The sequence below is a fragment of the Cynocephalus volans genome, chromosome 3 (genome assembly GCF_027409185.1).
Source record: "Cynocephalus volans isolate mCynVol1 chromosome 3, mCynVol1.pri, whole genome shotgun sequence".
NCBI classification, from domain to species: Eukaryota; Metazoa; Chordata; class Mammalia; order Dermoptera; family Cynocephalidae; genus Cynocephalus; species Cynocephalus volans.
The window spans coordinates 154,100,588-154,117,412 of NC_084462.1; the positions used below are offsets into that span (position 1 = coordinate 154,100,588).

General features: G+C 43.3%; 1 protein-coding gene across 3 annotated transcripts in view; it reads left to right on the top strand.

Moving 5' to 3' along the window:
* Positions 1-356: 356 nt before the first annotated feature.
* DCAF4 (DDB1 and CUL4 associated factor 4) overlaps positions 357-16,825 on the top strand; it is a 29,271-nt gene continuing 12,802 nt past the window's right edge. Inside the window, exons 1-6 of one of the 3 annotated variants that reach the window (XM_063088993.1) lie at positions 357-436; positions 9,837-9,921; positions 12,138-12,241; positions 12,663-12,820; positions 13,771-13,853; positions 15,131-15,233. In XM_063088993.1, the coding sequence (XP_062945063.1) occupies positions 9,845-9,921; positions 12,138-12,241; positions 12,663-12,820; positions 13,771-13,853; positions 15,131-15,233 (525 nt within the window). In that variant the 5' untranslated portion in view covers positions 357-436; positions 9,837-9,844. Of the gene's footprint in view, positions 437-9,041; positions 9,178-9,836; positions 9,922-12,137; positions 12,242-12,662; positions 12,821-13,770; positions 13,854-15,130; positions 15,234-16,825 lie in introns of those variants that run through there. The other 2 variants (XM_063088992.1, XM_063088994.1) reach the window with 2 other exon arrangements.

Here is a 16,825-nt window from a genome sequence, read left to right on the forward strand (position 1 = left end):
CTCCCCAGATCTCAGTTTCAGTTCGCGGATTAGCTAGCGACCGCGAGCGGCGAGGGGAGTTCGGGGACTGGCCAGCCGGCTGCGGGAAAAGAAGGTACCCAACGCCCGGGAGGAGGCCACCCGACAGCTCCACGACTCCCCACGCAGCCCCGGCCCCGCCCCCACGTGCGCCGGCCCCGACCCTCCATGCCTGGGCGGAGCCGAAGCCTCACTCCCCGCCCTCTCCGTAAGCCCGCCCCTATGACAATGACACACAGAAGCCACGTCCAATGAGCAGGAAGGGGCGGCCGCCGTAGCCCTATCGGCTGCGAAAACACAAAAATAGGCACACCCATTGGCTGACGCTACATCTTGAGCTTTCCGGGTTTTTCCACACTTTGCCGCTGCTCCTGCCGAGCTGGGCCCAAGGGGTGTTCGGGAAGGACCCTCCGGACAGGTGAGCGTGTGCTGGCTGCGGTGTCCGTGACGTCGGTCCGAGGGCTGCTGCTGCTCCTGCCACAGATCTCGGGGTGGGATAGGGGCGTCGGGGGACAGGCCAGGGAGAGGGGCGGGGAGGCGCGAGCACGTGGGACGCCGGCCGACCGCGGCGTGGGTGGGGGACTGGGCCGTCGCGCTCGGCCTGTGAGGGAGGGCGGTGTCCGCGGGCGCGTGGGTCCGGCGTGTCCTGCCGGCAGGGATCTGCGGCCGTGAACACGGGAAGGGAGGGCGGTGCCCCGAGTGTCGCCTCGTCTTCGGTAGGAGCGTTTTTTCTAAGCCCCAATGCTGAAGGTCCCACCCAACACCTGGCAGTGACTGGGTTGCGGGCCCTTGAAACGTTTTCACCCGTAAAATTCACGTTGTGGTTGACTTTTCCTGACGGGGCAACTTAACAGCAACACATACTGAGCGCTTGCTAAGCGCTAGGCACTAATAATGCTTTACAGGCGTTAAGTTTTCCGAATGCAGTCCCTATGGTATCTGCCAGACGCAGAAGGGGGCGTAGTGAGGTCGCTTGTTCCCGGTAACGCACGCGCTAGCAAGTGGGAAAGCCTGGGGTGTCGGGACCGAGTCTTCTGCGTTCACCTGCGTGCCGAGCCGTGTGTGTGTGTGTGTGTGTGTGTGTGTGTGTGTGTGTGTGTGTGTGTGTGTGTGTGTGTGTGTGTGTGTGTGTGTGTGTGTGTGTGTGTGTGTGTGTGTGTGTGTGTGTGTGTGTGTGTGTGTGTGTGTAAGCCGGCTTTTGCACACTAGGTCTTCAGGGTTCTGGAAGACTCGTCTCCCCAGTGACGCACTCTTCACCTCGGTGGTATTCATTGTCTTGTGAATCGAGCAACACCGCCAGAAGAAGAAAATTTAAAAAACAAAAAAAAACTGGTGGTACAACTTCTGGAGGAAGCAGAATTCCAAAGCCCCAAAGCCTTCTTGCTTTAAATAACAATGGAAGTTATGGTTGAGGTGGTGTCCTGTGGTTAACCAAGCCCTGGGGTCCGACCTGCAGGGGAGGAATCCCTGTTTCCTTTCCACCCCTGATTGTGTCTTTCTGGATGTGTTAGCTCTCCAAGCCTCAGTTTCTCCTTTGTAAAATGAGGCTAAAAATACCAGCTCACGGTGGTACAAAGTCGGCCGTCTTGAAATATTTCTTAAGTGTTAACAGGAGACTTTAAGGTTTGGGGGGGAGCGGGGGTTGCGCGCAACAAAACACACTGAACCCGCCTGCATTTTTCTGTTTCTCTCCAGTTCTTGTGCATGTGTCTACTAAGTTTTGACGGACAGGAAAGCTTATCTTAGAACCAATTTTGCGTTCGGCTTTACAAACCAGTGGCATCAGCGTTTTCGACAAGATAGTCCAGTCGTCTCCAGAATCTCACTGCATTCGCCTTTTGCTGGATATTTAGGATGTTTTCCACTTTAAATGTTATGTAAACATCTTTTTTGTTTTGTTGTGAGATATAATTCACGTACTATAGAGTTCACCATTTTAAAGTGTAAAATTCAGTGGGATTTTTTTTTTTTTTTAGTGTATTCGCCGGGTTGTGCAATCATCACCCCTTTCTAACTCCAGAACATTTTTTTGTCACCACAAAAAGAAACCCCATGGGCCCCAGTGTGGCCCAGGGTCTCAGAGCCGAGGTTTTTGGTCTTGTGTCCTCCGTCTTCTCAGCCCCCTCCGCCACGTGCTAGGCAGATGACTAGGCTCAGCCTGGAAACCGGTGACAGCCCGGTGGGGAAGTGGAGCCTCTCCCTCAGCCCGAATTCTGGCCCTGTACGGTAGGCTGGACCGCCCGGCTGCGCTCTGGGGCTCTGGCTGGGCTCCCAGGGCCAGGGTTCCAGCACTGCCGGGCCTACACCGTTGGGATATCGAGGCTAGGTCTGGAGGAAGGGAAGGGCCGGTCATCCGGGAAGTTTCGGGACCCTCTGCGTATATTGTATGCATATGCTACAGATACTATACTTTTACTTGCCCGCTGTGTTAAACTTAAAATGAAGTGCTACTGAAACGGGGAAAAAGGAAATTTATGCTGACCTAAAACCAAGGTTTAAAAAATAGATCATGAGGGCCAGCCCTTGGCTCACTCGGGAGAGTGTGGTGCTGATAACACCAAGGCCACAGGTTCAGATCCCTATATTTTGATGGCCGGTTAGCTCACTGGCTGAGCGTGGTGCTGACAACACCAAGTCAAGGGTTAAGATCCCCTTACCGGTCATCTTTTAAAAAATAAAATTAAATTAAAATTTTAAAAATTTAAATTTAAAAAATATTATGCACCCAGTTATTTCAGTGCCCTACCTAATGATATTTGATCTTTTTGTATACGTTTCCCTTTTTTTTAGATTGTGGATTTCAAAGTATTTTGTATTAATGTTCTATACTTAGTTGGTAGTGGTATGGTAAGTAGATATAAAAGCCAGAGGCTCTAACAATTCCAACTTCTTTTATGTTGACACCAGAAGAGGATCCTATGTATGTAATCGTTCTAATTCTATTCCACAAAGTAAAAGACCAGCTCAGTTGATTAGAGCATGGCGATATAACACCAAGGTAAAGGGTTCAGATCCCCATACCAGACAACTGCAAAAATAAATAAATAAAATTCTATAAAAATTTTATTAAGCTACCACCTGGTTAATAAAAGGGTATAGTCACTCTTATTCCTGAAAATATAAAACAGTTTAATTAGATCCTTTATCAGCTCATTTGGAATAACTGGGAAAAGCAATTCATAACAGACTTTCTAGAAAGTTTTTTCTTTCTTTTTTTTTTAAAAAACCCTTGCCAGCCCCATGTCATGGCAGCCTGTATGCCAAAAAATTAATTAATTAATTAATTAATTTTTTTTTTTTAAAGAAACCTTATACCAATTAGCAGTCACTCCCACACCCTCCCCATAATCTTTCCCTTTCTCTGGACTTGCCTATTTTGGAGATTTCATATACATGGAATCATAAAATATGCGGCCTTCTGTGTCTTCTTTTGCTTATTGTTATCAGGGTTCAGTCACATTGTAGGATATATCAATACTTAATTCCTTTTTAATGGCTGAATAATATTCGTCAGTTGATGGAAATTTGGGTTTTTACTTTCTGGCCATTATAAATACAAGGAGTCTTCAAGAAGTTCGTGGAAAGATTTCTATTATCTTTCAATTCTATTTTAACACAAACTTTTTTTGTTGTTTTTGTTTTTGTTCTTTTTTTTTGGTGGCTGGCCGATGTAGGGATTCGAACCCTTGACCTTGGTTTAACACAAACTTTTTGAAGTACCTTCATAGTGGTACTCTAAACATTGGCATTCAAATTTTTGTATGGCCATGTGTCTTCATTTATCCTGAGTGTTTACCTAAGAGTGGAATTGCTGGGTCATTGATAACTATGTTTAACCTTTTGAGGAACTGCCTGTTTTCCAAAGTGGCTGCAGCATTTTACATTCCCCCCAGCAGTGTATGAGGATTCTCATTTCTCCATATGTTCACCCACACTTAATTTTCAAATTATAGCTATAATAGTAGATATGAAGTGGTGTCTCATTGTGGTTTTGATATGCATCTACTTAATGACTAACAACATTGAACATCTTTTCATGTGCTAAGTGGCCAGTTGTGTATTTTCTTTGGAGAAATGTCTATTCAGCATTTTTGCTTATTTTTTAGTTAGATTGTCTTTTTCTTTTTGATATTTAAGTTCTTTATTCTGGATACTAGATCCTTATTAGATACATGATTTGCAGATATTTTCTCCCATTCTGTGGGTTGTCTTTCATTTTCTTGATAGTGTCCTTTGATGCCTAAGACTTTTAAATTTTAAATCCAATCTTATATTTTCTTCTTGTGCTTTAGGTGTTATATCTGAGAGACCATTGCCTAGTTCAAGATCACAAGGATTTATACCTTTGTTTTCTTCCAAGAGTTTTATAGTTTTAGATTCTGGATGCATTTTAGTAATTTGCATATGGTGTGAAGTAGGTGTCCAAATTCATGCTTTTGCAGGTGAATATCCAATTGTCCTAGCAGTTGAAAAGACTGTTCTTTCCCCCATTGAATGGTCTTGGTATCTTTGCTGAAAGCCAGTTGGCCATAGACATATGGGTTTATTTCTAGACTCAGACTTCCATATCACAGTGTCTTGATTACTGTAGCTTTGTAGTTAAGTTTTGAAATTGGGAAGTGTGAGTCCTCCAATTTTGTCTTTTTCAAGATTGTTTTGTCTATTCTGGGTCTCTTGCATTTCCATATGAATTTTAGGATCAGCTTATTCATTTCTGCAAAAACAGCAGTTTTTTATTTTAACTTTATTTCAACAGTGTTTTATAGTTTTCAGTGTACAAGTCATGCATTTATTTTATTAAATATATATTCCTACGTACTTTATTCTCTTTGATGCTATTGTAAATCCAACTTTTCTTTGATTTCATTTTCAAATTGTTCATTGTTAGTGTATAGAAACACAGCTGATTTGTATATATTGATCTTTTATCCTGCAACTTTGTTAAACTTGTTAACAATGCTTTTTCTGCATCAATCACGATAATCATGGAGGGATTTTTCCCCATCTATTCTCTTAATATGGTGTATTATGTTGATTGATTTTCATATGTTGAACTTTATATTTCTGGGATAAATCCCACTTGGTCACAGTATATAATCCTGGTTATAGAAGAATTTGGCTTGCTAACATTTTGTTGAAGATTTTTGTCTCTGTATTCATAAGGTATATTGATCTATAGTTTTCTTCTAATGTCTTTGGTTTTGGTGTCAGGGTAATACTGGTCTCATAAAATGATTTGGAAAGTTGTAATAAATATCTTGTATATAACTTTTACAGTCTTTTGGATTATTTTCTTAGAATCAACTCCCAAAAGGAGGAAGGCATATACATTTATAAGTTACTTGATAAATATTTCCCAGTCATTTTCCAAAAAGTCAAATCATGTTTATTTACTGCTTGAGATTAACATTCGGTCTTTTCAAAATAATGCTCTCTTAGAAACTATTCTTCTTTATGCCTTTAAGTACTCAAAAGATTATCTGGTTTGGGGGGGGATCACATTTTATAAAAAATATCTACATTTTAGGTTCTGCACTTGGTTCCTCATGCAGGTCATTTCATTTAATTGTCACAACTGTCTGTGATGGGCATGATTAACTCCATCTTACAGATAAGGAAACAAGCTCAGAGAGGCTAAGAAGCTTGTCCAGAGTCAAACAGGTTGCTTCTAAGGAGGCTAGGAAATTCTCAGAATTGTGATTCTGACCCCAAATGAGTAACTGATTCTGACTGAAGAAGAAATGGGGAGGTCCCAAATCTCCTGCTTAGGAATTATGGCAAAAAACAGAAGCAATAAAAATAATCCACCTGCCTTAGACTCTGGGGCATCTTGCCCAGACTCCTCAAGCTTTGCTTTCCTTTTTTCTTTGAATATTTTTTTCAAAGTCTTTATATTTTTAGAGCAGTTTTAGATTCATAGAAAAATTGAGAGGAAGGTACAGAGATTTCTCGTATCCCCCGACCCCCACAAGTGCACAGCCTCCCTCTGTCAATATCCCCCACCCGATGGTACATTTGTCACGATTGATGAACCTACATTGATAACATCATTATCACCCAATGTCCATAGTTTAAATTTGGGTTCACTTTTGGTGGTGTACATTCTGTGGGTTTGGACAAATGTGTAATGACATGTATCTACCACTGCAGTATCATACATTATTTTCTCTGCCCTAAAAATCCTCTCTGCTTTACCTGTTCATCCCTCCCTGCCCTTCTATCCCCTGGTGACCACTTATCTTTTTACTGTCTCCATAGTTGTACTTTTTCCCAAATGTCGTAGAGTTGGAATCATACATTATGTGGACTTTTCAGATTGGCTTCTTTGACTTAGTAATATGCATTTAAAGTTCCTCCATGTCTTCTCATGGCTTAATAGCTCATTTCTTTTCAGGGCTGAATAATATTCCATTGTCTGGATGTGACCTTTTATTTATCCATTCACCTGCTGAAGAACACCTCAGTTGCTTCCCAGTTTTGTCAATTATGAATAAATTTCCTATAAATATAAATAATAAAAAAAAAAAAAACCTCAGTAATCTGTAAGGCGAAGCCAAGTTCAGCCTTCTGCAACACATCTGATTGTAATGTCTGCCCTGCGGAGTAGCTCCAAAGGTTCTGGATGCAACATTCCTTCAAGCAAGTTATTATTGAGCACTTCCTATCTGAAACAAATTTCTCAACCTTAGCACTATTTGGGGCCCAGATAATTCTTTATTGAAGGAGCTGTCCTATGCATTGTAGGATGGTGAGCAGCATTCTTGGTTGCTACCTACTGGATGCCAATAACAGCCTACTCCTCCCTGCCAAGTTCTGACAAACAAAAAGTGTCTCCAGACTTTGCCAAAGATCTCCTGGTGGGCAGAAATTGTACTTGGTTAAGAAGCACTGATCTATACACTGTGATATATGCTGGATTTCATATTATTGTCAGAAAAAAAATTGTCTCTAATTGTAAATTTGAATTCTCACTACATATTTGGCCTTGGAACCATATTTATCTCAATCTGGGTCACCACGTGCTGATGACTTTCAAAATCTGTGTCTTTAGCCTCAGTTCTTCTGTGAATTCCCAGACCCTTATTTCCAACTGCCTGTATGGTTTGTTCAAAATCAAATTTACTCTCTTCTCTCCCCAAACTGCTCTTCCTCCTTTATTTTTAGTCTCCCAACTCATGAAACAGCCAGTCATTCACTTACCCATTCTCAGCTCCTCTCTCACCACATCTCTCATTAAATTCACCTCTCAAATCTTTCTTAATTCAGGTTCCTCTATCCCAAGTGCCACTTCTATAGGTTGTAAGTGTGAGTTCACCTCACCTGGGTTGCTAGAACAGTCCCTCACTTTCACCTTCTCTATGCTGCTGCCTTTAAAGTGCTCTTTCTAAGCAGAGCTAATCATGCCACTCCCCTAGCACCAGGAGTCCTCATGATCTGGCCTGCCCTGCCACTCCGGCGTCATCCCCCAAACACTTGTACTCTGACCATACCAAAGCACTTGTAAACCCTTCCTTCCCCTCACTACCTTGCCTGGCGTGCTCATTTTTCAGACTGCGCTTCAGCCTCTCTCTATTTCCCATTCTGGCCCATCCACACAGAGCAATCACTCCTCTCCCACCACACCAGAGAGACCCAGGTCTTCACCCTCGTTCTGCACTGCAGGAATTGGTCTATGCATCATCTCCTCTACTAAACAGTGAGTGCCTGAGGCCAGAAACCACAGCTTACTCATCTTTGTCCACTTCCCAGTGCCACACCTGACATGGGGTGGATGCGAGAAGTAAATGTGGGTTGAATATGAAATGAAAATACCCAGAACAGAAGGATTTATAGTAGCTGCAGGTTTTGTTTTAGTTCAAAAATTTAGTCTGAAAAATTCACTAAGAGACAGCTATGTCATGGATGCCAAGAATAGGAAGAGAAAAAAGTGAGACACAGGATCTTTGCCTTAAAGAATTCACATCACATCCAGTATGAAATGGGAGGATAAGCAAAGTTTAATACAGAATGATAAGTGTAAGCATAAGCCATAGAGTAGATATTGAGAGAGAACTATATTTGCATTTGGGGAAGGCTCACTCCACACACCTGAAACTGGTTTCTTAAAAGTACTGGAAAGATACTATTTTCATCCTAGTCTTTAAACCCTCTCTATATTTAGAAGGCTTCTATTAGTGTGGCTTTTTAAAATGACTTTGGCTTGATCTTGCTCATAACATCAGTTGATGTTCTCATCCTCCCTTATCCTATTACAGTGCTTGAACCTGTGCCTGTGCGAGTTGGTGGTTTAGAAATGTTCTCCCTGGCTAAAGTCAGCACTCACCAGTTATTTTATTATCTACTGTGTCCTGATTGTGCAGCCCCCTATTGAGGATAATGGTGTAGGCAGGCATGGTCCTGCCTCCTGATGGGTGATCTGAAGTCTTCGACTCACCAGTACATGTGTTCTTCACTGTATTCATACGTTATTACATAATTAAAACTAACTAGAATCATTTCGTGTTCAGAATGTGCACTTTAAAGAAATTCTGACCTTTTTGTAGAGGTGGTAATAATATGGCTTATTTTTCCTAACATTCTTCTTAGCACTGGCCATACATGTTTCCCTTCCTGTGCACAGTGCCTTTCAGCTTGTGACTTAACTAGTAATAAATATAACTTTATTCTTTGGCTGGAACATATCTCACACATGAGGTATTCAGGAACCATTGTTTAGGAAAATGAATAAAATGATTATACCTTTAGACTGGGAGGACAGTGGTATTATTTACATAAAAGGGAGATATAGATAGGCAAAAGAGCAGATTGGGGACTAAAGAGGGATCACGAACTCACTTTTGAACCTGTTGAGCCTGCTGGGTGTGTGGAAGTAGACAGGAGGCAGCAGTATAAGAACTTGATGCCCAGAAGACCATATGATAGGGTTGGCAATGAACCAGTGTTGGCGGATGAGATGGTGTTTAGTATAAAAAGAGGATCTAGGACAGAACAGTGGAAAACACACAGCTACAGGGAATGTGACCCAAGAGAAACCAACAAAGGATTAATTTGACAATCAAGCGAACCAAGGGAAAGATAGTGGAGAAGCCAAAGGAGGAGTGAAGCTTCATGGTGTCATGTGTTGCAGGATTAAGGGCTGAGATGAGACCACTAACTTTGGTGAGTAGGAGATATTAATACCTTAGCAAGAGCATTTTAGTAGACAGGTAAGATGGAGGAATCCTGACTACATTGGGTTCAGGAATATTAGGAAGTGAAGACATTGAAATTATGCTTGTAGACCACTCTTTCAGCGTATTTCTATTTCTTTTGGATTAGAGATGGAACACATACAAATGAAAAGCCTCAGCATATTTATAAGCTGAGATAAGGAGAGGGAGACATTATACATATATGGAAACCGATGTCAGCAGAGTCCCTGGGGGGAGGGATGAGATCAACCGCCAGATGGGATGGGTATTTGCCTTGGAAAGGCACAGGGACATCTCTTTCTCCACAAGGGAAGACAATTAGGATTAGTAAGAGCAGATATTTGTGGAGTGGGTAGAAGAGAATTCAGGGTGTTCATGACTGATAACATGTAACATCCCTTCTCTGTGGGGTAGAGCACTATGATATCTACTCAGGGTGACAGGAAGGGACATTGGGAGAGTACTGGAGGCAGCCCTTTACAGGCCAGGCTTGGTGTGGCAGCTTTGATGACAACCCAGATTGGGCCATCCTCTTGCCTAGTTCTGAGCGTGAAGAACTGTCAAGAAGCAAAAAAAAAAAAAGCATGCATATATGGGGATGAACATTATTTCTTTTTTCTCTTTTAGGAACAGAAATGAGTAAAAGCAACCGGCAGAATAGGAGAAGAAAATACCAGAGCCCTTGGTTCAGACCACACGATTCTAATGAGAGGCAAGTGTGTTTGGCTGGAGAGCTGGCTTTTGCTTAGTGCTGTTTTGGCATTGTCCAGCACAGTGCGTCTCACATGCTCAGGTGCATGGGAATCACTGGGGGTCTGGTCAAAATGCAGATTCTGATTCAGTGAGTCTAAGGCAGGGCCTAGGGAGAGGGCATGCCACCAGTCAGCACACCGCACCTTAAGTAGTAAAGAGATAGAGCCACACTCTTTCTTTCAGAGTGACCATGACTTCTGGCCAGAGCATTAACCATCAGGCTAGAAGTAGACATTACCTGATACAGTTAAGAGAGCTACTTCTCCATTTTGCAGGCTTTTTCTTTTTTTCAATGAATAAAAATATCTTTGTGGAAATATAATTTTACTAATTCAGCCTAAGTCCTGGAAAATGAAATACAGATGTTTATGTTTACATTAGTTTATATAAATATATATAATATATATACCCACATAAATATATAAATATTTATAAATATGTATTTAATATACACAGAAATGTAAAAATAACACAATTAACACCAGGTTCCCACCTCCCAGCTTAGAAAATAAAACCTAGACTATACTTAGTTGAAATCTCCCATATAAACATTTTCCACATTCTGCTTCTTTTTCTGCACAAAGGAAGTACAATTTCGTCTCCAAACAAGATGCCCCTCTCCTTACCGCACCCCAGGAGGAGAGGACATCTCTACAAGTTCAGGGCTGCTGCTGTGACTCCTGGCCATAAGAAGCCCTCAGTTTCACACGCTCCCTCCACACAAAAGGGGACACGTCTGCCAATTTTCAAACTCTTGCACACTCCAGACCTTCTTTTAAAAGGAACAGGTTTCTAGTTATAGGGTCAGAAGATGTCAAATATCAAGATGCTTCTCGAGAACAGAGTAACCCAAGCAGGATCAGAAAGCATCTAAAGGTTGTGGAGAGGATGGGGCTTTAGATTTAGGAAGTCTGGGTTGGACACCATGCTTTCCTGCGGGAATTGGGCAACTTACTGTATCACACCGAGTCTCTGTTCTTCTTGTAGAAAACAGTGCTAATACCCCTTTAGGAGGTGTAATGTGTATAAAGCCTTTAGTGGGCTGCCTGGCTTTGAGTAGGCCCTCAGTACATCGTGGGTGTCATTAGGTACAAATTTCCAAATTTACCATATTGTAGAAAGATCAGGACAGTGCCCAATGTTTGTATGTTTTGTACAGAGAACCATGGATACTTCTTGGGCCCCAAGCCTTCCCACAAGAACACACTGCAGCAAAATGTGATCTATGCAAGAAGAGAGTCCTGGCCCAGCTTTGGCAGAGTGGCTTGGAAACTGCTGGACGGCTACCCTCTAGGCTCCGTGCAGAAAGAATGGAGCAGCACTCCTTGAACTAGAAACATACACATTTGTCATGACACTTAATCCTTCCTCCTCCTGCTAATCACAGATGAGCTACCTCAGGAAGCTCTGGGCCACAAAAGGGAATAAATAATTTTCCTGAAACTATGCATAGCATTAGTATTTATGAAAGGAAGAGAACATTCTTTCATTCCTTCAACCTAGATCTTGCAGTTTGTATTCCTTTTGGTGGTGGTGGTGGAGGTGGTGGTAGTTCTTGATTTTAAAGTAAATTTTATCAGGATTCTAAAATAAGGTCTTTTGTTTTATCACTCTCCTTCAGCATGTAATTGCCACAGAAGGTGTTTGTGGCTTTACACATAAAGTGTTTTAACCATGGCTCTGTCCCAGTATTGCTGAGCAAATTACCACTGTTCCCTGAACCCCTGTTTCTCCATCTGTAAAGCTGAGTGGCCAAGTAAAATTTAAACTCTTTATACTACTGAATCCAATAAAAAATGAAATTCACCTGACCTTGTAACTGCTGTTGAGCTGACAAATGAGCCCTGCTGGTAAAATTATTATTGGCAAAGATTTCTGTTCTTTTTATCTGGAAAATTCCAGAAGACCTTACAGAATGCTCAAGTGAGATAAGAGGGAATTATTGTGTCATGCATCCTCTTTAAAAAAAAAAGAAAGAAAGAAAAGAATGAGAAACCAACACCTTGCCCTCATTTTGATGTATTTTTAGTATGGGGTCAGTGCTCCCCAAACAATCAGAAAGATCAGAGGGCCAGGGTGAAGGCTACAGAACTGCCTGAATAGGACCCCTCCAGTCAGAGAGTGATTGGAAACTCAAGCCCTTCACTGCAAGTTACCACCGCTGTGTATCAACAGGTATAACACCCAGGCACTACAGAGCCCGCAGGATTCTGAGCATGGCGATGATGGTGATTCCCCATCGACCTCATCTGACACAGCTGGCAGTTCTTCCGTGCCAGGTAAGGCAGTCTACTGGGCAGGACACCTCTGGCCCTGCCTGCAGGGAAAGATGAAACCTAATCATGCCTCATCACCTGGTTGTGTCTGTTCTGGCTGCCCTTCCTCCTCAGCGAGGGCTCAAGTGTATGTCTCTATGTGTCTCTTCACTGCATGGGTCTCACCAGCCCATTCCTGGCTTGATGGGAATTCTAGGAGCAAATTGAAACACTAAAGGAAGAAGCTGGGTGTCAGGAAAAGTGATCATGAGGCAAATGGTCTCCCCCAGGAGTGAATCCAGTCTAGCATGGTGACAGACAGTGCCAGCCTGGGCCTCAGAAAAGACAGGAAGCTGTGAGAGGCCATGGATAGACTGCTGAGCTCCTTACTAGGTGGGTCAGTTCATAGTGGTTTAAGTTGGTGAGTTTAATTTTTCTAACAAAGATTTACCAGGGTATTACTTCGACCCTGAAAAGAACCGCTACTTCCGCTTGCTTCCTGGACATAACAACTGCAACCCCCTCACGAAGGAGGGCATCCGGCAGAAGGAAATGGAGAGCAAGAGACTGCAGCTGCTAGAGGAAGAAGACAAGCAGAAAAAGGTGGGCTCCATGCCCCTGAGGGCCGCCCTGTCCCCTTCACTCCTGCCAGCATGCATTGGTGCTGCAAGGAGGTGCCACTTGGACCCCCTATGACATGTAGTGTAAAAAAAAAAAAGAAAGAAAAAGAAAAAGAATACAAAAAGATATGTAGTGTAGGCACTTCAAGGAGTGTGGCCCCAGATTTTCCCTATAGGAAAACAATGAAGAGAATAGGAACAGGCAAGAAATCCCCTCCTCCTCCCATCCCCCTTTTCTTTTCTTTTCTTTTTTTTTTTTTTTTTTTGGTGGCTGGTTGGTATGGGAATCTGAACTCTTGATCTTGCTGTTACAACACCGCATACTAACCAACTGAGCTAACCAGCCAGCCCCCTACCCCTCTTTTCTTGTTTGCTAAGTTTCATCAGTAGTTTTCACATTTTGTCCTTCCCTAGGGGAATCTTGGGAAGCAGCATGATTTAATTTCAGTAGCTGTATGTTTTAAACAGAAAACTGGGGTGCATGGTTTGGAGTGCCTCAGGCAGTCTTGAAGACAGGTTGCAATGCGATATTCTTTGGTTGTGGTGGCAGTGGACTGGAAAATCCTGGCCTTGGCGTCACCAGAGGGCAAATGGAGAGCACAGTGCAGCCCTGTGTTTCTAGTTCCATTGCTGCACTCACTAGCTTGGTGGCATCATCTACCCAGGTGTAACTTGACTGGCAGGGTCGGGGGGTGGGATGGAGATATTGAGCATACTTTCCAGCTCTCACATACTTCCTTGTTTGTGCTGGGCTTTTCCTTTTGCCAAGAAGAGGAGACTTGGAAAGGACACTGTCAGATTTTTATGCACATAATTTCTGCCAATTTAGTGCTTGTTTCCTTCTTTGAAAACTGTGAACCTAAAAACATTCTTGGTTATCCCATAACATAAATAAATCTTCAGTGAATTTTTCTTTTTTTCTTTTTAACTTAGAAAATAGCCAGGATGGGATTTAATGCATCTTCCTTGCTACAAAAAAGTCAGCTGGGTTTTCTCAGTGTCACCAGTTATTGCCGGTAAGACAGTGCTTCATTATATTTTCTTCATGAATGTTCTTTTCCTGTTTTTTATTTCCATGGTCCAAGAATGCAATGAGGATGGACATGTGGATTTTCTGTGAGGAGTCTTCACCGTTGAGGGGCTCCAGTTCACAGTCTGCTTTCTGCTGCTTAAACCAGCCCTGAGAAAGTCATTATCTAGAGTGAGGGAGTGAGGGAGACTCTTCCAGAAGGATAGGGAGAGAGGACAAGGGGATTTGGGCAGAAATCATTCAAGATGTTCACTCTTTGTTACTCATAAATCATTTTTATGATTCCCATGGAATTCCTGCCTCCTTCTCTTCCCATTCTAATGAGTTGTCACAAAATATGAGGTGTTAAATGGATGTGTATATACTAAACTTTATCAGAATAATTGTGGTGGCTGATAGAATTCTAACTAAAACCTTATGAGGTAGGTTGACACTAACCCATTTCTTGAAGTAGAGACTGGGGTTCAGAGTAGAGTGATTTGCTCAGGGTAAAGCTAGAAAAGCAGGATCTTTCTAACTCTTAACACCTGAACTCCTAACCCCTGTGTTCTGCTGTCTCCTGCTGTACAAGACATGCATTTGAGGTTCCTTACCAGGGACACAGCCCTCTCACCTTAGAGCAGTTACCCCTTTAGGAGACGCCAGCCCCGTGTAGGGAGTGTCACCAGGGCAGGCCTCTCCTATATCTCCCTTCTTTTTTATTTTTGCTGGCCACAATGAGGATTGAACCCTGGACCTTGGTGTTGTCAGCATCACACTCTAACCCTGTATCTCCTTTCTTCTGAGAGGGAAAGACTTAAAGTTCTCATTAGACAGATCTGTTCTTCACCCTAAAATGTGCTTTGTTCTTAGTGGTGGGGCAGCTGTGCTGTGGAAGCGGGAACGGGGTCAGTAAGGCGGGTGCACACCTGGGCTGTTCTCAGTGGCTGTGTGTCGTTTCATCTCAGGCACATTCTGTTCATCTCAAGAGAAGGAGTTGTACTAGGTGATCTAGAAACAAATCACTCTAGTTAACTTTCTTTGATTCTGTGAATGGACCACCCAGTTCTTTGTTTTAGTTTTCCTGAGCATTTTGTAGGAAAACTAAGATTCAAATTATGTGGGATCTTGTTCAGCTCCATTGCTGAGAAGGAATGTGAAGTGGGCCAAAGAGGAGAGACGGCCTTCAGGGGTGGGAGAGGGCAGAATCCCCTGAATCATCTTTGTGGATGTCTTGCTATGGTGCCAGCGCTCTCCCCGCCCTTCTGCTGTCTCCCTCTGCAGTCTAGCCCATGAGCTGCGTGTGAGCTGCATGCAGAGGAAGAAGGTCCACATTCAAAGCTCAGATCCTTCCGCTTTGGCAAGCGACCGATTTAACCTCATACTGGTGAGTGGACAGGAGAAGTCTGGATGCTGGGGTATGGCTGCCATCCACCCAAACACTTTGTGGTTTAGCATTGGTGGTTGTCAGGCCTGGCTATGTAGAAGCCAATTGCTCTGAAAGCAGGTAGCGGCGTCTTGGTTTTACAATTTTAATCTACCTACTGGCTCCCCATTGGTAGATGGAGAGCTGGCAGGTTAGGCTATGTTGTGACCATTGTCACCCCCACTTCTGCCCTGTCATTTGATGTTGGAGCCTAGGCTTAGCCACACCTTGACTAAGAACCATCACAAAATAAGATTCTCCTTGCCTGTGTTGTGTATGCAATTGAAATGGTTCATGGGACCAGGGGCCACTTCTAACCCTTCCTAAACAGGGGCAGGATTTGGTAGCAGCAGGGTATGACTCCCTTGCTTGCTGTCTCTATTTTCAGTGGCAGGGCCTGCAAGCCTGTGTCCCTGGGCCTGTACATCAGCACACCTCCATCACCATTTGTAGGGTGTGCAAAGTCATCTCTGCCTTTGGTTAGACCCAAGCTGGAAACCAGGCCAACGCTTTGAGCCCAGGGGCCAGGGAGACGCTGGCAGAGAGCTGAGGGTGTGCTGCAAATGAAAGAAGCCTCACCTCTCCACAGGCCACAGGACAGCATGGCCTGCCTGGCAAGCCCCACCCTTCCTGGAGGCCAAGGGCAAGTCTAGGAGAGTGAGAGGAGGATGCAGAAACAGAGAGCTTGGGCTCAGTGATCTGCTGGCAGTACTGGGCACTGAAGCTACACATTGACCTTTGAGGTTGATGCCAAGTCCTCTGGCCCCAGGAGGCCTCAGCAGCAGAGCCCTTCCACGTAAGGGGTATTGGGGAACATGGCCCAGATTCTCCTTTGGCTTTACTCTCCGTGTGCGTTTGGGGATGCAGTTTAACCTGAATCAGTAGAATATTTTCTTGCCGTGGTTTCCCTCGGGCACCCTTTCCCTAGGGTAAACCAAGTGGGGACTGTGGAGATCACTAATGTGTGGAGTCTGGTATTGCACATGCTGCTTAGTTATAAACCTGAACACGCTGATCCTCACGCTTCATCTCACCTTACATTAGCTGTGTGGGCAGCCCTTGTAGATCTTCCCCTTCACCCAAAATTACAGGCGACTCTCGCTGGCTGGTGTGGCCAGAGGGCTGGGAAAGGCAGTTTGCAACCCAGAGAATAATTTTTCAGATCTGATTCTAGTCACTGGTAATGATTCTTCCAGGAACATAACTGTTCTTCCTGAGTAAATTTGCAAAGTCAATGCAGTTTCACCAGCATCCAAACCCATGTGTATGTGTGTATACTTATTAATAGATACAAAACACATAAATGTAGAGTTTATACAGTTTTTGCTTTGAAATAATTATTAACCACATTATATTTTTAAATGAGAACCAAAAATCTTGAAAATAGCTCACATCCTAATGCAGTCTTTTTTATTGTACATTTTATTCATTGCAATGTTGTTTTTTCCTGGTATAGGAATACAATTTTGTATTCTCCTTTACTTCTTAACAATTATAAATTATAGCTAACATTTTCCATGTTGCTGCATGACTTTCATGATGGCCACTTGATA